Source organism: Schistocerca cancellata, chromosome 1 (assembly GCF_023864275.1).
Source record: "Schistocerca cancellata isolate TAMUIC-IGC-003103 chromosome 1, iqSchCanc2.1, whole genome shotgun sequence".
NCBI classification, from domain to species: Eukaryota; Metazoa; Arthropoda; class Insecta; order Orthoptera; family Acrididae; genus Schistocerca; species Schistocerca cancellata.
Window position 1 is genome coordinate 1,063,838,727 of NC_064626.1, and position 22,530 is coordinate 1,063,861,256.

A 22,530-nucleotide genomic window follows, 5' to 3' on the forward strand; every position below is an offset into this window, starting at 1 on the left:
ACCCTCTAGAAATTATTCTCATTACAGATTTGTAAATATTTGTATCTGCAATGCCAGTGTTTTGATAATTTTATATCAGAGTTGATCCTTTTATCTTTCCAATGACACCAAATTGAATAAAATTTATTCATAAATAAAGAAATTACAGTGATTAAAAACTTTTAACCCACCTCTACTACTGAAGCCAGTGTGTGAAAATGACCCATATTTCAAAACTGTCTCCTGACGGCAGTTTTAATCAAAAAATCTGGAAAAATTATGTCATCCCTCTTGAATTATATACTCTCTCATACCAATTTTTCAAAAACACCAGTCACATGAGGGCAACAATATTTCTTTATTTGGGATGATTTTTAAATTAAATGAGCTGTAACAGTTCCATCCTTTGGAGTAAGAAGCACATTGTAAAAGGAAGTAAACCAGCAGATGAGTAAAAATCAATTACACACGTGAAGTCTAGAGAAGTCACTCCCCCCCCCCCCTCTCTCTCTCTCTCTCTCTCTCTCTCTCTCTCTCTCTCTCTCTCTCACACACACACACACACACACACACACACACACACACACACACACACACACACACACAAGAGAGAGAGAGAGAGAGAGAGAGAGAGAGAGAGAGAGAGAGTATCTCTCCTAAGAGTTGCCAGGCTCATTTTCTCTGGAGTTTTGGCAAATATCTGCAATTCCATTTTTGCGGTGTTCAAATGTAGGGAATCCAAACAAATACTGCTCATAATAAGTTGCATGTGACACCTAGTGTCAATGGAAAGTGTCGGTTTATTTCTAGTTACAAACAAAATTATTTTTAAACCCAAATGTTATGTGGTCTTTCAATAGAGCAGTCCTAAATAGTCTAGTGCAATATCTGATTTGTCAATATGTATTAACAGAACAGTAAAACATGAAGAATAAACAGCAAATTCAGCAGCAACTCAGTAGAATTGCATGCTTGGCAGTAGCAGCCAGGGCGGTGCTGCCGCGGGTGGAGTACTGGTTAGTCACTGTGTTTCAGTTTCCCTGTTAATACATATCATTAAAACAAATATCACGCTAGACTGACCTGCGTCACATGGAAGACGTGGTGAGTGCTATTTGTTTGCACTGACTCCAGCTACACAATGCAAATCCGAAATTGGAAATATCTGCTGAAACACCAGAGAAAATGCATCTGATGTCTCTTAGGAGACACATCCTGTATACATCCCCCCCCCCCCCTTCGTCACTGGCCAATGGAGTTTTGGCATCTGGTAATTAGATGCTTTTATCATGTAGTTGTTCTCCTTTTTTATTTTTGTATCTGCAGTTCAAACTATGTTATATAAAATGCATAGGTCACTTGAAATTTATATTTGGGTGAAAATATTAATCAGTGTTATGTTTATGAAACTATTACGTTACACTCTCTCACCTATAACTTAAACTTTGGTAGCAAAAAGGAATCTTCATATCACTGGACATTTACTTTATTCTTAATCTACAACAGAGCTCTCACCCAATACAAACAGATACTATTCATTCACATATTCATCTACAGAATAGCAGAAATATACAAACGCATACTATTCATTCACATTATCATCTACTGAATAGCGGAAATATCATGTACAACTGATTTTAATTTCTTTTTAAAACTGTTTCCCTTGTCTGCTAACACCTTTAATTCACAAGATCACTTATCAATATTTTTATGACAGAGAATTAAAAAAAAGTACAAAAATTATGATGAAAAAGTACAATTTCTGACTAATTTTCAAAGTAATAAATTTGTAGTCAACCAATTTAATGACTATTGTGTATAAAACAACAGTAAGATAGTGATGACTTATAATCATGATCAGAATGCTTGTCAGCACAATTATCAGCACCTTTACCATTTTGAGGCAAATGTGGATAAAATATGAAAAAAAAAAAATACAAATTAAAGTGGACCTCTCTGTTCTAACAATTATCACATTCATACAGAAGCATAAGATACAAAACAAATGTCAGTATTAAAATTCAAATAAAGCAAAAGAAGTTCCTCAAAAATGCTGATCACTGGTCAAATGAAAAAGAATGATTTAATCAGACTTAACTTAGAACCTTATGACCCATAGTAAGGTAAACCAAGGTTAAGGCAAGTTACGAACTGTAGCGTAAGATAATCTATATGCTGCAAGCACAACACAATGGTGCTGGTCGAACACAGGAAGAACATAGATCTAGGAGCCATTGTTATAGCAGTTGTAAATTGTTGTAGCTGTGTTCAGAAAGTAACACAGCCCCAAGTGCTGATAGAAAGCACTTGTGCTCAAAACATTATAGGCACTGAAAGCTGGCTGAAGCTCGAGATAAATTCAGACGAAATTTTTGTGAAGAGCATAAAGGTGTTCAGAAGGATAGGTTGGATACATTTGGCAGTGGCGTGTTTGCTGCTGTTACAAGAAGTTTGTTTTGTACCAACATTGAAGTAGATAATCCCTTTCTAGTTAGCATGGGTCGAAGACATTTCTGGCAATCGCAACAGAATAATAATTGGATCCTTTCGCCAACCTCCCAACTCCCTTAAATTACCAGACTCATAAAATGAGATGGGTGGTGACTTCAATTTACCATTGATACGTTGGCAAAGATACACGTTTAAATACGGAAATATGCATAAAACACCATCTGAAATTGCACTAAATGCATTCCATGAAAATTATTTCTAGCAATTAGTTCAAGAGCCCATTTGAACAGTCAACGTACGTGGAAACACACTTGACCTCTTAGCAACAAATAATCCTGAGCTAATAACGAGCATCAAAGTGGATAGGGTTGTCGTAGCGAGACTGAATACCATATCTCCCAAATCCACGAAAAATAGATCTATAAAAATAAAAAAAAAATAAAAAAAAATTGCTTTATTCCTTCCTGTGAGAGAATCTCCATTCCTTCCAAATTAACAATGTAAGAGTACACCAAATCTTCCAAATTAACAATGTAAGAGTAGAACAGATGTGGCTTGAATTCAAGGAAATAGTATGAACAGCAATTGAGAGATTTATACCAAATAAATTAACAAAAGACAGACCTGATCCCCCATGGTACAAGAAACAGGTCAGAACTCTGTAGAAGAAAAAACGAAAAAACCATGCCAAATTTAAACAAAATCAAAACCCCCAAGATTGGCAATCTTTTACAGAAGCTCGAAATTTAGTGGGGACTTCAATATAAGATGCTTATAATACTTTCCACAACAAAACTTTGTCTCAAACCTGGCAGAAAATCCAAAGAGGCTCTGGTCATATGTAAAGTATTCTAGTGGCAAGGCGAAGCCAATGCCTTTCCTGTCCAATAGCAATGGAAATACTACTGATGACAGTGCTGCTAAAGCAGAGTTACTAAACACAGCTTTCCGAAATTACTTCACCAAAGAAAATGAAGTAAATATTCCAGAATTCAAATCAAGAACAGCTGCCAACATGAGTAACTTAGAAGTAGATATCCTCAGTATAGAGAAGAAACTTACATCACTTGATAAAAGCAAGTCTTCCAGTCCAGACAGTATTTCAATTAGGTTCAGAGTATGCTGATGCAATAGCTCCACACTTAACACTCTATATGAGTGTTAAGTGTGGAGCTCGACGAAATGTCTGTACCCAAATACTGGAAAGTTGCACAGGTCACACCAACATTCATATTTCTGATGAGGGAAAATAAAAAATGCCAAAATGTGATTAAAAAAATGTAATACGTTAAAAGGTACATATTGTAGGTGCCCTCTATGCCAAATATAATTCACTCAAAAAGGGTAATTTTCTTTCTTTTTTTTGTGTGTGTGTTAAGCTGAATGTGGCCTAAACACACACAGAACTCATCTTGCCCATATCAGTCACACAAACATAGTTACATGCACACAACAATTTGAAAAATTACCTTAAAAACATGGATTTTCTAAGTGTGGTAGCACAAAAGGGACAAGTGATATCCAAGCCAAATTTCAAACACTGCATAAGTAGACCATAATGATATATATCTCAAAATTTCAGCATGTTATTGCAAGACATTTGTGTGCAATGGAAGTTGACAGATGTATTTTGTGATGTGGCCATTGTTCCACAACACAATTTTGTAAAAACATATCGTAAACTCCAGAATGAGATTTTCACTCTGCAGCGGAGTGTGCACTGATATGAAACTTCCTGGCAGATTAATGATAGGTTGTGTTAATCTGTCTATATGCTGTTGCTTAGTGATTAAACAGTTGTGGGAGAGGATAAGAAGAGGCAGAACAGTTTACTATATGAAACTTCCTGGCAGATTAAAACTGTGTGCCGGACCGAGACTCAAACTGAGGACCTTCGCCCTATGCGGGCAAGTGCTCTACCAACTGAGCTACCCAAGCACGACTCACACCCCGTCCCCACAGCTTTACTTCTGCCAGTACCTCGTCTCCTACCTTCCAAACTTTACAGAAGCTCTCCTGCGAACCTTGCACAACTAGCACTCCTGAAAGAAAGGATATTGTGGAGACATGGCTTAGCCACAGCCTGAGGGATGTTTCCATAATGAGATTTTCACTCTGCAGCGGAGTGTGCACTGATATGAAACTTGGCTAAGGTCCTGAGTTTGAGTCTCGGTCCGGCACACAGTTTTAATCTGCCAGGAAGTTTCATATCGAAACTGTTCTGCCTCTTCTTATCCTCTCCCACAACTGTTTAATCACTAAGCAACAACATATAGGCAGATTAACACAACCTATCATTAATGTTTACTGCACCTTAACTGCTAAAAACCAGTCGATTGTGCTTCAAACAGAAGTTCTCCCGCACTTTAGCTACTGTTCTGTACACCGAGTGGCAAATTTTCGCGCCTATAAACATCGCGACAAACTAAATTACATTCTAGAAGATAGGTTAACTCCCAGCAAAAAACTTTCTCATCATCATCGTTTGGTTGCCCGGTGACAAGCTACCTGTAGTAATTAACACACAAGTGACCCAGAAGATTCATGCACACCAAATGTAAAGGCATTTACAAAAAGAAACGATCTGTCGTTTGAACTAAAGATGCACATAATTTCATAATCATTTAACGAAAATGTTCACAGTGTAGAATAAATAAGAATGAAAACCCACTGATGATGGCACAGTGGTGCTGAAACATGTTTGGGTACTAAGAAAAAAATGGCATTTTGTGTAACTGGAAGACCTCACATCCAACAATTTTAACTGCAAACACAGCCAACACAACAAGCTGCAAATCAAAATGATGAACTGAACTTATAATCTATGTATGTTTTCCAAAGTTGGGGATACTTGAATTTGGCTCACGTCCAGTGTGAGCCTAAGATTATCAGCAACCATTACCTCAGAACACACTTAGGTTCTGGTGCTTAGACGGAGCGGAGTTCGTGTGCAGAGATGTCATATTGCAGCTGGAAGTTGCTTCATGTGTGTAACTGAAATATTTTCTAAGTATTTCGTTGATATTTGTACAAGTTTCACCTGTGACGATCACAAGCAACTCGGAAAGAATTTCTGCTTGGTCATACTTAGAAGAAATTCACGTTGACTGAACTGATGGTTGGACTTTAAATATTTTGGTCAAAAAAAAGTTTGAAACATTGTTCAGCATTTGGATTCTGAATAATATTAGGTTAGACGACTTCGTCTAAACATATAAGAACTGTCTGCAGTTTTGATACTGATCAGCAATTGAAAATATTGTTGGTTTGCCTTTACAGAACATCAACTTAGAAGTGTGCTAAAGCACTCTGAATAATGTTTGTGGCTTTGCTACACGTTAAGCGAACACATGCTGGTCGACTTAGGTTCTTGCACTGACAAATATTATTGTAACTTGTGAATAGTATGAAAGGGTATTTCATTTGATTTTTTGGCATAAATTCATTCTGTGAAAAGTGAGAAACGAAATTTATTTCACCGCAAATTCCTGCCTGCAATTTTATTAAATTTGTGACTGACTGCCTTAGTTTAGGATTAAATGTGACGGATGCGGCGGTTGGGTCGTGGACAAGTGATGAGCCAATATTTTGAAATTCAACCAGGTACTGGGAATCCCTATGAACAGTGTTTTACTTGCTTTATTTAATTTTTTATTCACCAAACTTTGGCGGAAGCAACAGTTAATAACTTCAACATTAGTCACTTACTTTTTCATTAAGCAAGGAAAACTGAACATACAAGGGTTAGTTCATAAATAATGCACACCAATTTTTCTTGCTGAAACATTCATTTTTCCAATACCTATTACAGTCATTCAGTATAGTCTCCCTGCTTCTCTATGCTGAACCCAATGTCTCGGAAGCTCAATTGTTCCATTCAGGACACCACTTCTGTTTATCCATCAACTGTCTCGGGTAATGGTGGTAGAAAAGCTCTTCCAGATAAAGATAACGATGCCCATGCATAATTTTTTTCCAACTTCAGGAACAAAGTCGAAGTCTGGTGGCCTCATGCCTGGGCAATAGAAAAGATGTGGCGACACTTCTCATCTGTATTCACACAGTTTTTGGGCTTTGTGCATTTTTCTGTGCAGGTTTTGGATGAACTTATGAAAAAACACCGCTATCACAGTTGTTCCACAGGGGACTCTGTCATGACGACTCCTTGGTGATCATAAGCAAAAATCATCATTTGCTTCAGCTTCAATTGAGTGGGTTAAAATTTTTTTGGACTTGGAGAATCTGATTGTTCTCTATTCATTGGACTGTGTTTTCAACTTTGTTTCAAAGTCTTTAATTTGTGTCTTATCAATAGCGACAATTTGACCCAAGAAAACTTGACCTTCACGACAAATCTTTGTTTGAGCAATGTTACAATGACCAGGTGTTTCTGCTTCTCTTCAGTAGTCAAACAGTGTGGGACCCATCCCACAGAAGTATTTTCCTTTTTCAAATCATTTGTCAGGATATAGAATACTGATGTTGGAGTAATTCCCATGGCGAGCTGGCCCCGGTGGCCAAGCGGTTCTAGGCGCTCCAGTCTGGAACCGCGCGACTGCTACGGTCGCAGGTTCGAATCCTGCCTCGGGCATGGATGTGTCTGATGTCCTTCGTTTAGTTAGGTTTAAGTAGTTCTAAGTTCTAGGGGACTGATGACCTCAGATGTTAAGTCCCATAGTGCTCAGAGCCATTTGAACCATTTTTGAATTCCCATGGCTTCAGAGAGTGCCTTACATGTCGCACTGCAATCTTCTTTAAGAGCATCTGTCCCAAGTTTCACACTTGGTTCTTCGGTTGACATTTTTGCCATTCCGGGTCTTCCATTATCGTCAATGTTCATATGACCATCACAAATGGTTAATCCAATGTGAAACTGTACAATGGCCCATTGTAAACTCACCACAAAGTTCACTTAACACAGTGTGGACTTCTGTAGCGTTTTGCCGCATAACATGTAGATCTTTATGTACAACTTCTGGTCTTCAACAGTCACAGTGCCAGAGACCCCTGCAGGGTCATCTGTACCTCTCGGCAATTTTATGTTAGAGTACACAGCACGTGCTTCTTCGTCAAGTTTACAACTACATCTAACGTAATCTTCATTGTTGTTGCATCAAACAACCCACAATAATACCAACCTGTGTGTTATTTATAAAACTTCCCTCTTATTAAAACATTCTTTCCCTGTAAATATTACAGTAATTACATTGCAATTGTCAACACTGTACAAATAAGAATGAGCTTACAAGTTGTCTACACTGAAACAAACTCCTGCCTTCTCATATATTTCTCTGAAGGTAGGAAAGTCACTGGAAAATTTCCCTGGTCACAATATTGCAGAGCATTTGATGATCCAGTAAAATCAATTATTTGAGTGACAGGAGGACTGCAGGGAATAGCTACGGAGACGTTTCACAGTTAAATATGCTGAGTTCATTCTCTCCAATTAACTGTGCCAGCTGCATTTTAAAATGAGTTTAAGGTCCAGCTGGAGCTTCTCTCCTTTTAGAGCTGTTGGTGTGATGATAATTTATGACTCCAACTGCCTGATAAACCAGCAAATGCTTTTTCCAACATGCATCATGTGGTTTTGCTTATGCTGTGAGAGACGTAATTTCTCACATATTTCGTTAGTGATAAGTCCTGAAGTAGCAATACAGGTATCCACACTTGTTTACAGCTTAAACTATACATCAGCACCATCAGTTTGAGCAAACACATTATTTAAAATGAACTGTAATTTAAAATCACAATATCCATCTGGAACTGCATATTACTTCAAAGTAAGTGATTTATTCATTGATATTACATATACAACAATCTCAAACAAAATGTTTACAAAAGAAGTCATTCAAAAGTAATGTATCTCGAAAGTTTCAGATGAATGTTACTGAAAGAAGATCTCTTGCTCTTGCTCCGTTATAAGGACAGTCAATAGTTTTCATGCAGATGAACCTCGCACAGAAGTGGCAACATACTCATCAAAAATTGATAACAACTATCTTCACTCTTTGCAGCTTGTTTTTTCAATCTCTGATAATTTCTCATGATTTAGCTTCTGAACATTATTGCTGCACAAGCACTTCAAACTTTTCTCTCACATATTAGGCATTGCCTGTGTTTCAGGTTGTGATCAGCAGTAAGTGGGTAGGCTGAGCACACTTGGCACGTTTTTAACGCACCTAAATGTTTTAGAAGTTTACATTATATAATGTAAAATCTTCAATTGTAAAATCTTCAATTATTATCTCACAAAATGTTTAAATATATAATTAATTAATTTGTAAAAAGGTTGTGCATTAAAAACTTTGCTCCACTACTTACGTGCAACATGGGTGGCCATACAGCTCAAAAGACACTCCACACCCAGTGGCAGAGTGGCAATTTTTCGTATTGTCGTGCGCAACCTGTGCAATCAGGTGTCCAGCTGATGCATACAAAGAAAGAAAATTTGCATGTTGTGATTCCTCATTCCTTTTGGCAGAACAGTTCGTCTTTATTACATCATTACTGGAGGGTACTTCACATGAAGCAACCCATCAAACCTCATCATCCTTGGCAGGGAATGGATGCTCAGATTGAGCAAATGACAGGTCATTACAAATTTCTGTGAACCATCAGTCAGCTCCACTGCGACGCTCTTTTGGGTGGCCACATCTGTCCGAAGTATGGCAATGCAGTCATATGAATTTTGTAGGTCCATTCTGGAACACGCGTTGTTGGTTTGTGATAGAAACTAAAAGTTTCCTCATATGTCACCATGACATCCACAACTACTGCAAATTTGGTATCAGCTTTTTCTACTATTTTTTGTTTCGAAGGTCTTCTGGAGGTCATTGTCTCGAACATTGGACAATTCAGGTCACCCGATTTCCGACAGTTTTTTTGTTACCAATAGCATACATCATGTGATATTTTCACCTTTTCACCCCCAGTCCAACAGTGAAGCTGAACGGTTCGCTTGAACGTTCATCAGTGACACGCAGAAATCCATGCCTCCCACACACAGCAGCAAGTTTTGAAGATTTTTCTGTCCTCCTCCTGCTCCTTGCCATGTGATGACAAGTCGCCAGCAGTAATGCTACATGGTCATAGACATTGAACATTGTTGAATCTTCTGCCACATCAGACAAAATTTCAGCTGTAATATGAAGTCTCCTATACAGTTTTCTGAGAAAAACATGGTTGTGAGCACAGACTCATTATCATTCAGTCCTCCCAAACCCCCCCCCCCTCCCACACTGTCATCATGTGCATTCGCCCTACACAATGACAGTGTGGAGTTTTGGGGGAGAGGGAGGGGGGGGGGTAATTTTCTCATCTGTCAACACTTGCTTTCTTTGGGATTGGAATAATTATATTCTTGACGTCTGAGGTTATTTTGCCTGTCTCATACATCTTGCTCACCAGATGGTAGAGTTTGCCAGAGCTGGCTCTCCCAAGGCTATCAGTAGTTCTAATGAGATGTTGTCTACTCCCATGACCTCGTTTTGACTTAGGTCTTTCAGTGCTCTGTCAAACTCTTCATGCAGTATCATATCTCCCATTTCATCTTGATCTACATTCTCTCTCATTTCCATAATATTGCCATCAAGCACACCGCCCTTGAATAGATCCTCTATATACTTCTTCCACCTTTACCTTCTTTGCTTACAACTGGTTTTCCATCTGAGCTCTTTATGTTCATACAAGTGGTTCTCTTTCCTCCAAAGGTCTCTCTAATTTTCCTGTAGGCAGTATCTATGCCACCTCTAGTGTCATATGCCTCTACATTCTTACATTTGTCCTTTAGCCATCCCTGCTTATCCATTTTGCACTTCCTGTCAATCTCATGTTTGAGACGTTTGTATTCCTTTTTGCCTGCTTCATTTACTGCATTTTATATTTTCTCCTTTCATCAATTAAATTCAATATCTCTTCTGTTACCCAAGGATTTCTACTAGCCCTCATCTTTTCACCTACTTGATCCTCTGCTGCCTTCACTATTTCATCTCTCAAAGCTACCCATCCTTCTTCTACTTTATTTCTTTCTCCTGTTCTTGTCCATTGTTCCCTACTGCTCTCTCTGAAACTCTCTACAACCTCCAGTTGTTTCATTATCCAGGTCCCATCTCTTAAAATTCCCACCTTTTTAAATGTCTTACAAACACTATGAGAGTTATTTTTCAAGTAAATTTGTCAGTATCAAGTGATACTATAATAATCAGAGACAGTTATAAATACTTAGAACATTCTGGTGATAATGGAATGTACAGAGTTACGTAAATCTTCGTATCTATATTGTAAGGAAGTAAACTAATATTTTATACATTGAAGTTCCCCTCAATCTCCTCCCATAGCAAACCAAAGAACCCACCCTTGTGATGGCAAGTGTATTTTTATACTGCACAACAGTATCTGAATATCATTCACAAGTAAAAGATCTCCATTACTGGTAAACTGCTCTTCACTGCAACAGGTTTCACTCTAGTCAACCTATTCCTTACATCTTTACTGTCGGAAGTACTGCTTTGCATTTCATAATTAATGCTGCCTTGGTGCTGCTTGGATTGATGGTGTCCATCATAAAGACCATCTGATTGAAGAAAGGCCACTGTTTAGATGTTTTCATACCTGATCCAGATGTACTATCACTACATTCTTCCTTTCTATCCAAAAACAATCCCTCCGACTTTACCATCTTTTCTTCACTTCAGCAACGACAACAAAATGATAAAAATATTGTGATGTATGCTACTTATGTCAGTGATACCAGGAACTCTTAACCATTTTATAATTCCATCTCATGTCTGACATGTTAGATTCTCAAGTGGCTTAAAAGTCTTCTATGAAATTTGGTTGTTGGAAATAAGTAATGAATATAATTTTTGTATACATTCCAAGTTTTGAAGTACATCTATCAGTCAAGTCTTATGTTTTTATGAAATCAACTAACACAACTGAGTACTTTCTTCCTGCGATTGTTATTCTCAGAATACTATGGAGATAAAAGATTTATTTAAGAAATGACCTCCCTTTTCTGAAATCTTCCCAGTATTAACCTACTTCGTGACTGAAATTTTTTCCTACTATGTTTGATTAGGCATTGGAAAGTAATTTATAAGAAACAGGTTGCCAGATAAATTTGCTGATAAAGGTTGAACTGATTATGTCACCTTTCTTAGAATGGGTGTATGAGTAGAAATTTTCAATCTGCAAAGATTTCTTTATTTTTTAACATACATTACAGGTCACATAGAATAACATTTTTTTATTTCCAAAAAGTCTAATGTCCATTTTTATTTCCAAAAAGTCTAATGTCCACCGAGTTCATAAATTTGCGACAAAGCATGATTTTTCATGACAACGCACGAGTAAAACAAATACGTGTTGAGTAACTGGGGTGCTACCAGTACAAACAAACCAGTTGTGCACTATCACGTGACCATGCAAAAGCTTCAAATGAGTTTGAGCTTTCCCAGCCAGTATCATGACGGTGATGGACAGCAAAAAGCCAGTGAGCCAGGGGCAAGAACAAAGATGACCAAATGACACCTCATTATCACATGAGGAAATTTATTTCCAAGTTGTAGAAGTTGGCAGCTAAGGAATTAGAAGGAACAGGTGATTTTCTTGGCCCTCGTGTGTTAGTGAGCAGTGAAAGTGGTATTATAAATGTGATTTTCACTACTTTGTCTCAAATTATTTAGAAATCATATTATATTTAAACAATTATCACAGAAACAATTCTTGCTGATGTTAAGGAGCCACCTTACAAGTTCTCCTCCTGTTTCCTGTAAACAGCCTGAAGTAAAACTTAACTAAGGCAGGAGGTGGGACATGCTAGCATCGTATGTCAAACCTGTCTAGTTCGTATATGATCGTACATCTTCAGTTATACCAAAGTTACTCATTTATTTATTCATATCAACACTTCCTGGCACTGTAAAATCACTGAAACAAAGTATTTATGACCTGTAGACTCCTCCTAATGTCTGAGTGGCAAAAAGCAACTCTTGTTAGCAAACATTTATTACTTACAATTACTCCATTCGTGCCAGAATAAATGTACATTCCCTACATATCTTGCTGTTGACGACATGAGCGATTTCTGCATTGGCACCTCATCCCAATGGCTCTGAAAGTGCCAGATGGCCAACCGCCTCTAGCAGCCAGCATGGGAACCTACCGCTCACTCCTTACTGTGTACATACTGCAGTGCTGATACATTCACTTCATATATGTGAAATAGCAAAACTAGAAATAAAGTAAAATACGCTCTTTTCTCCAAATAAGGGGTGCCAGGCAAACAGACACCACTTGGAATCCACAGCTGTGGTACATATGTAAATTTAAGGTGGAGGGGGCAGACCGGAAAGGAAACAGAAGGGGCCATTGATATCAGCTGTATCAGAACTTCATGTGGAATTAGCGGTGATAAGTGAAAATGTGTGCCGGACCAGGACTTCAGTCTGGAATCTCCTGCTTACTAGACACTTGCATTAACCACTGTGACATCCAGACACATTGTTTATCTCAAATTTGTGAAAGATTACGGCACATTCCCTGGCCTAGCCATATTCTCACCTAATGCCACCTATCCACAGTCCCCCTCCACGTCCTCCATGCTCATTAATTTTAGATTCCCACTAGAGGTCCCACATAAATGTGCATCTGGACTAAAGATTGTTGATTCACTGCGCACTGAGGCGAATCAGTTATATGAATGCATGGTATCACTTCTTTCAGACATGACACCATGCATTCATACAATTAATTTGCCTCAAAGAGCAATGAATCCACAACCTTTAGTAGGGAGGCATATTTACATTCGACTTCCAGTGGGAAACTAAAATTAGCGGTCATGGAGGACATGGAAAGGGACTGTGGACAGGTGGCACTGGGTGGTGGGAGTGTGAGTCAGCCAGGAAACGTGCCCAGATCGTCCGTGCATTTGTGATAAACACTATCTCTAGATTGTGCAGTGGTTAACGCAACTGCCTAGTAAGCAGGAGATCCCAGGTTCGAGTCTCAGTCTGGCATACAACTGCACTCATCACTCAGCTGATATCATTAGTGTCTTCCCTTTCCTTTTCTTTCTACCGCCTCCACCTCCAATTTACATTTCCTGTTTTCTGTAACACTGCCAGTGATAAAGAAAGCAAAACCATACATTGTTTGTGTACAGCTTTTGTCGGATACATATAAAGTGAAAGAATTATATGGCAGAAATAATTTGCGCATTGGCTTACACGTCCTCCTATCATAGGAGGGCATGTAAGAGAGAAATTGAAACCACAGATTTTCGCAACACATCGTTTTCTTTTTCACCTATCAGTTTTAACAGAAAATTTGTCCACTGTGGTTTAAAAAAATATGTGACTCATATGCATTTGACTGTTCATTAGTGAACTGTGCAAAAATTTGAAACAAATCACTCAAGAACTTTTCGAGATTTCTGATAACAATTTCATCCATTACGCATTACACCTATATGTATTAAAAACATGTATAGCTATGTCTGTCTGAATGTTCAATAGAGTAACACGTAAAAATCGAAGAAAGAGTGTGTGTGTGTGTTTGTTGGGGGGGTGGGGGTGCACACACCTACTATTTCAGATGAAGGCACTCTGCCCAAAAGATTACTCATTGGCAGCCTATTTGTTGTGCCTGTCTGTGACTCAACACCTCCACTAAATGGCGAGTTGCAATCTGTCCTCCTCATGACACTGTATATTTACATACTACATGTATATTTAAGCCAACGGCCTTGCTGCAGTGGTAACACCCGTTCCCATCAGATCACCGAAGTTAAGTGCTGTTGGGCTGGGACAGCACTTGGATGGGTGACCATCCAGTCTGCAGAGTGCTGTTTGGCAAGGGATGCACAGAGCCCCTGTGAGGCAAAACTGAGGAGCTACTTGATTGCAAAGTAGTGGCTCCAGTCTCATAAACTGACATACGGCCAGGAGAGCAGTGTGCTGACCACACGCCCCTCCACATCTGCATCCAGTGACATCTGTGGGCTGAGGATGACACGGCAGCGGGTCGATACCATTGGGCCTTCCAAGGCCTGTTCGGACCGAGTTTAGTTTACATATATAGTTAAAAAAATATATACCCTATATTCGTCCAAATCTTCATTAGAGAATCGTGTAAAAAAGTGAAGTAAATCAATCATGTATGTTGAGTTTTTGGTAACTATGCTAAACAAAGACTTCTTTTTATATAGTAGCATAGGCGTATATACTTTTTTCCTTGATAAACATATAAAAATATCTTAGGTAAAAAATGTGCCAACTAGTAAAGTGCGGAAAGGAAGCATACTGCACAAAATAAAACCAATAATTCAGGGTAGCAGGGTCAGTACGATTACAGTGTGACTTCTGTTTTCTATTTCATTCTCACATAGGTAAGTGAACAGTCGTACGTGAAAGCTACTTCACAATGACTGCATTGAATGAAATTAAAAACTTATGTGTTTAGTATTACTGAAATGGCCAATATTGTTGGTGAACAGCTCTCAGGTTTCGAGCTGGGTGCATTAAAATACCACATCGCTGTTACATTGCCATCTGACTGGAAACCTGAGATCGTTTCACCAAAAGTTTATGCTGGGATAGCCTACATTCACATATAGTCTGACACTGTCCATCAAGCTTTGACATCAGCAAGATGGCAGATATCACCATTTAGTCTTTATATAACAAGTCAACCATGATGTCAGACATTAAAGATGCCAATATACAAAAATAATAAAAAAATATATTTAATTGGAAAAAAGGACATGGCACTAGTAAGGTATTTGGGGGGGGGGGGGGGTGAGTTAGGTGGAGAGAAAAAGAAATACATGACATTCCTAATACTTAAAAGACACACCAAACCAAAAGCTTTCACAAAAATCCAGCAATTGAATTCACCAACAATAAGATACCAGAAAACAAATTAATGTGCAAAACAATGGTATCGGAAATTCCAGTTGACATACATAGCTCAAAAAACAGCCCACACTACCATGGAATCAGACATAGCTCCAAAAGTCAAAATCGATAATTTCAGTTGACCTACACAGCTCCAACAAAGTCCACGATACCATGGCACCACACACTGCTCCAAAAACCAAGATGGTAATTTCTGTTCACCTACATAGCTCAAACCAAGTCTGCAATACCATGAAAATCAACAACCGTTACTGGTAATTTCATTAGACCTAGCTCAAATGAATTCCATAATATGACATGTAGCTCCAAAAATCCAGTTTCGAAAACTTTGACTCAGTAACAGCTCAGAAAAATTCCACAATACCAATTAACCACAAATTGCTTATGTAGCTGTTATCAAAAGCTTAACGTAAGTAAAATAGATAGAACGAACTCCACGATACCCATTAATGACAATAATCATTATTACTTTTGACTAACAACAATACACAATAAATCATAAAAAAATTACACTAACATCAATTTCGATATACAAAGAACACACAATTATGTAGATAAACACATGTACACACATGCTACAATAAAGAAAGTAAACTAAAGAACTACAAATTACACAAACTTGAAGTCCTAGAAAGAAAAATCATTCGAAAAATACTTGGACCACCAACAAATACAGAGGTATGGAAATTAAGAAGCAATGAAGAATTTTATCGCAACATAGAAAACATAAATGAAACACTACGAACTAGGTGACTGCTAATTTTTGGACACTTATACAGAATGAACAGCAACAGGTTAACCAAACAGATTTTCAAATATCCTTGGGACAAGAAGTCAACAATAGCCTGGATACAAGAAGTTAGGAAAGATTTGGAAAGAAACAATATAAGTGAAAAAGACACAACAGAAAGAGAGAGTTTTGAGGGGAAAGTGTTAAAAATGGAAGGATTCCACAGCAAGAGGGATAAGAAGACAGGGTCAAAATGGTCTTAGGAGAGAAAAAGAATACATAGTGAAAAGACGAAAGAATACTGGAGGAAAAAGAAAGAATAACAAAGAAGGAAGCATTGAAACTGGTGCATGGTCCTTAGATGACCCAAACGAAGAAAGTAGAAAGAACAATCACCTTCTGTCACAATTTTATATCAATGCACAATGCATTTCAAGCCTTGGGGGCCTACTTTTAGGTACTCCATTGCGGTATACAATGACCTGCTGGTATGAACATACCATCGAACTAATAATTCCAAGGTTGAAAACAAATCTGTAGCCAATAACCACACACATTAAAAAAATTCACTAACATAACAACAAACACACAATTCTAATACAAATCCTAGTAATAGCACTTCACCCATCCAATGACTCACTAGCAACACTCAAAAACAATTTAAAAACCATCAACATTCAACACTGGAGAGCACCACCACATAAACCAAAATGCTCTCTTAACAAACGATCCAGTTTAAATACACCACACAACCATTACACATAAAATGGTTACATCACGGGTCAAAGCTAACAACCATTACTGTAAGTTACTGTTGATGCTGTGTCTAAAATGTGTTAATGCAACGACAAACCAACATCATCTGTGAACAATGTATATTGCCAATGAAAACAACAAATATGTCACCATAACATACTAATCATACGAAACAAATAATAGCAACACGTACCTGGCTTTGTATGCCACAATTAAACATGTGTATTAACAACAATTTTGGGTATGTGTATACATACGATACACAGATAAATGACCATTCCTCTGGTACTGCAAAAAAAAATATTCGTAACACACATGTTGCACCGACAATGACTTACAGAGCAAGCACAACGATGGTGATCCCCCCCCCCCCCCCGCCCCACGAGTACAATATCGGCAATTACAGAGGTAATGGCAAGTGTTACTGGAAGCTCTTAACAAGGATGGCTGTGTTACAGTCATTCTTAAATTTGCTACAGGCTTTTGACACTGTAAGCTATAAAAAAACTACTAACGGAGCTTTGAACGCTAGATGTAAGGAGAACAGCGAATGATTGGTTCCAGTCTCACTGAGAAAACAATGTTAAAGTTTGGAGATAGTTCACATGTGCCGACAATAAATTTTAGTAAATAATTGTCAGACAAGAAACATATAAAAATAGCTGTCCATAAGGTTAGCATATTGGGTCTAATTTTCCTGAATATATATCAGTCTAATGTCTTTCAGGACAGTATACGACGTGAAGGAAAAGTTCTCTTCACTGATGACAGCAGCACCTTAGTCAGTCATACCACTCCTATTAGATAAAGCAAATGAAACCCTCGAGGATATTTTCCATTGGGGAATGAGGAGGAATATTTGATACTGGCATCAGCTTTGACCAGCGGCGTAGGAAACATGCGACAAATGTTGTAACAACGTAGTAATGTGATGTGAGTCGCACTGTTTCCACATGTGTACACTACAGATCAGTCTGTCAGCACAACCAGGTTTTTCTGCTTTCACATTTGTTGGCTTTGCCAGCTCCCAACAAGTTACCTTCCAGTCTAACCTAGTCCTCGGTCTAAGCTACACATCAGTCTTTCACCACTATTAAGTTTCTTCGCTTCATCCACTAACACTCAAACTATGAAAATACACACAAAAAGGTGACATCATGACAACCACTAACATAAGACCATTGGTCAAAGCCTACAAGTAGTATCCAATATTCCTCTTGAGACCAACTGAGCAGTACATAATAAATTAACACGAACATCAAGAAAACAGTATGCGCTTAAACAAGAGAAAATAATTGTCGCGTTAAGCATAGCTGACAGTTATATACATTGTGTAACAAACACAATGTCTCTAGGAATGAGTACTGAGTGTCATTTACATGGAAGGAACACACAAAAAAGCTACTGTCAAAAAGAATGTCTCCAGCATCTTATGCTCTTAGTGTTCTAGCATCCATCTGCAACAGCCAATGTCCTGTAGTGACAGATCATGCTATGAACACTCTACTCTTAGTTACAGGATTCTTTTCTGAGGATCAGAGACAAAACATGGACACAATTTTTAAACTGCAGAAAAGGGCCATAAATATATTAACTAGAAATAGTAGTCAGACTCTCTGTAAAGAAAGTCAGACTCTCTGTAAGGAACTTTTTAAAAATGGTTATCCTTAGTGCACCAAATGAGTACATCTACCAATTCATCATGAAAATCAGAGAAAATTTTATGAAGTATCTATTTCACTAATAGTTGCACATGTAATAATAGAACAAGGGTCTATTTCAACTTACACATACCAAGGAAATGGCAACAAAAAGCTCATATTAACATTTTCCATTAGAAAATAGAACTGTATAATAAACTGTCCTAGGAGATGAATATAGCTGCTACACTAAAGTTCTTTAAAAATGTAACTAAAATGTTCTTAATACGTAATGCAAACTACACAATGAAATATTGCTTGGAGGAATCAGTATTTATAATAAAAGGGTCAACTACAACAAACTGTCACATTATAATAAACGATCATAATGTAATGCTTACACAAGAAATCATGTGCCAAGGTCCACAATACATGATAGTAATGTCTTGTCATTTTCCAGAGATCAGTATCTCCTTATGGAGGAATGCTGACTATTTTTTAGGACAACTACAGGGAAGACATGGGGTCGACAGAAGCGTCCGATCCCACACATCGGCTTTGACCATGACATAAGGGTGTTGTCGTGTGTGACGTCAAGACGGCGCGGAGTTTGGTTTCTGAGAGTGGCGTGTTTGTAGAGTCGTCGTGTTGTGGTTTGTTGTGCTCTCTGGCGGTATGTTCAGGGTTTTCGTTTGTGTACTGTAATGGGCTCAGTTTGCTTTTGCTCATTATCCAGAATTGTTAGTGTCGGCTGTATTTGTAGTGGAATTCGCTTCAGTGAGTTAACGATTTTGTGTGAAGGTTAATTTAGTGTTGTTCGCTGTACATCGTGTGGTAATTTTAGTAAAATTAATCGGTTGTTGTTTTTGTTCAGGAATGGATATGACAGATAAAATTAAGTGCGCAGGTTAAGGGAAGTGTTCGATCCCAATGTGTGGCTGTGTATCTTGATATTGGTATCGGGAGATTTTTTTGAGCTATATAGGCCAAGGGAAGTGTTTGATCCTAATTTATGGGATCGGGAGCTGCTGTTGAGCTATATAGGTCAAGGGAAGTGTCCGATTCCAAATGATATTGTGTTTAGTGGGGATTTGAGGAGTTTTGTGATGTCGGTTTTTTCGTTTTGTGTGGTTTTGTACGGGGGCGGGTGTCTAAATTTGTTTATATTTAGTTTGCCCCCCCCCCCACCCAAAAACACATTTCCCGCGCTTGTCCCGTTAGTGTCATTAGGCTTTTTGTGGAAAGTTTGTGTGTTTTTCGATGTATTTTCGTCCTCATAATGTGTCCGTACCGACTTTATATGCGCCATATTGGAATCATGGTTTATGGTCGTTTCCGCCATATTTGTGACGTCATGGGTCAAAGCAGACGGGCGGGATCGGACGCTTTCGTATTTCCAAGACATGAATGGGGTATAGTTGCATGTTTACGGGCCCGGCGTCACTGTTTTGAACAGACTGGTATCAGTGCAAGGGGTATAATAGCATGTTCATGGTCAGGAAGTTACAAGCGGGGGTCCTCAGTTTGTGCAGTGATAAATGTTTAAAGCTATGTTATATATTTGAAGTTAATTTATTAATAATGGCTCCTGTTGAACTCTATGACAGTTCCGTATCTGCACAATACTGCTTGTAAACAAAAAAACATTGTACAATACGGCCCAACTAAATAAGGCAGTTGAGTTGTTAAAACACTGTCATTATATTCAGGTGGATGGAGTTTATTCTTTCCAGTCATCCTGATTTAGGTTGTCCCAAATGATGTTGGGCAAATGCTAGGATGGATCCTTCATCAAGGGCCTGTCCAGTCAACATAAGAGCATAATCATAAATTGTGTGTGTGTGTGTGTGTGTGTGTGTGTGTGTGTGTGTGTATTCTGAGCTATTTATTTTCATTGTATTGTGTTGACAAACGCTGGACCACTGAGAGATGACTTCTGGATAAATAAGCAAATCAAATCAACACCACAGTGTAAATGTTTGAGATTGTTTCTCTTAAGCTTTGTTATGTGCCTATTGCTTGTTGAAGCATAGCATCAATAGAAAAATCACCTCTGAAGTGAACGTTCATGATGATTGGCGAGGAAATATGTGGCAATTTTGGCTCTAACATCAACATAATACCTTCCATTTATAAGCATTTCGTGGCACAGGAAAAAAATATCATCTGCCACTAAAAACCCGTATGCCAGATGTGTTGATGAAAGCACTACATTAAATTGTTTCAAATCTAATGAAGATAACAACAGAAACTAATAAGCCCTCAACCTAAAAAAGTACTTACTATGTGTCAACACTAAAATTAGATAACATTGTTGCTCACGCGAAAAGTACAACATTCTGGCTTAATTGGGTATATGTGCACACACAAAGATCACAAGAATTACAACACGCACTACCTAACGACTTCAGAAATACTTGAAGTTACTTTTTTTAATTTACTTCATACAATATCAATTACAAAAAGCAAATCGCTATTCTTTTAATAACAAAGAACAACACGAGGTTATAAACGTTCTAGTTTCTTTGTTATAATAGTATTTCTGTACACAAAATAATCATATCTCTATGGTGACAAGCTTGTGTACATTTTCTCCGTGACTTGCACGCATATAACCTAAAGCTTCATGTTTTAACTGACTCACCTCGCAACCTGCGCATATTGGTTCCTGCAATCCATCCATTTTCGGCAGCAGTAATTACAACGTGAAAATGTGTGTATCTATAATGACAAAACGTAATTCCTTAAAACCGGCATAAAGTCACCTACACTCAACAACTCCATTTCGAAAAATCCCTAAAGTCAAAGCGAAGGAAAGATATTAAACTTTTAAATCGATTGTACAATCAATACGAGGACAAGTCAAGGTATTCTTTAGCAGTTCTCTAAAGAAAAATTAAATTTATCTGTATACCCACGGGAACTTATTCACTGGCGTACAGTTTAACCTAACGTTGTATAGGTTCATGTAACACACGTATGTAAGTAAACACAAAGTCCCAACATTCGCCAAACGCTCTGGTCGGTCGGTTGGCAGAGTTGAGTGTTGGGCGAAGATCTTTGGATTTGTTATTCGTATGTCTTTATTTCCGTTCACGGAGGAGTGACGACTGACGTTTCCCTGCGGAAGCGAATGTGTGTGGGTTATGTTTTGTTTATTATAAAATTCTGTTTGTTGTATTTGGCACTACGCGTCGTTTTATTCGAATGTCTGTCTTTTGTGTAATAACCCACACATTATAAAATACATCCCCGTATTTCACGGCGCGTGCAACATTTCGATTTAACGAATTCGAAAAGTAAAACAAACGAGTTTCGAAATAAACTTAACTATTTCCGAGCTGCACTGTGAAATTAGAAGCTTCAAGGTAAGTCGACGTAGATGGATGTATTATATTCAATAACTGAGAGCTGTGTGTAGTAAATGACTCAAGATACTTTCAGGTTTATTATATGCGGTTGGACGCTTTCTATCACTTAACAAGTGTATTTTGTCATTTGTCCCAAAAATGAGAAATGATCTGGTATCACAGTTAGTGTTAACGTACACTCACAAATACAGCGAGGAGTTGGTAAGAAAGGGGGTGTGGCAGAGCAGCACTAGGCTCTCCTTGATTGTGTATGGCAAATGAACTAAAATATGAACCGTAAAGATTCGAATGCGTACTGCTGTATTCTACGCGGCAATATTTATTACCTCCACAGCAAGAGATATCTAAAATATTCAAAAGTTTGTTATACCTTATCATGATTTACTCATGGTAATGTCTTTGACGCTAGCGAATTTCAAGCATTTGCATTTGCTACAACAATCCGCGATATGTGTTGTGGTGCTGCCTGAGGAAGCTTCGAAATGAAAAGTCACGAATTTTTGAATTAGTCGACCTGTTCTCAGTGGAACTGATTAGCTAGCCGCTTGGGTTATCTGTGGCAACCACTCTAACATTGGCAGTTGTTGTTATTTACAAAGAGAAAATAAATGAATGAAATTTAATTTGCATTTTGTCATGTCACAGTTTACTTTTAATATTGTGGAGTTTCACACCGCGAAGGG

General features: G+C 38.1%; 1 protein-coding gene across 2 annotated transcripts in view; it reads right to left on the reverse strand.

The window, feature by feature from the left end:
* Window positions 1–21,485, reverse strand: part of LOC126090669 (uncharacterized) — a 144,954-nt gene extending 123,469 nt beyond the window's left edge. Inside the window, exons 1-2 of one of the 2 annotated variants that reach the window (XM_049907004.1) lie at window positions 21,395–21,485; window positions 21,121–21,197 (exon numbers count right to left, since the gene is read on the reverse strand). In XM_049907004.1, the coding sequence (XP_049762961.1) occupies window positions 21,121–21,159 (39 nt within the window). In that variant the 5' untranslated portion in view covers window positions 21,160–21,197; window positions 21,395–21,485. Of the gene's footprint in view, window positions 1–21,120; window positions 21,273–21,394 lie in introns of those variants that run through there. The other variant, XR_007521262.1, reaches the window with a different exon arrangement.
* Between the last annotated feature and the right edge of the window lie 1,045 nt (window positions 21,486–22,530).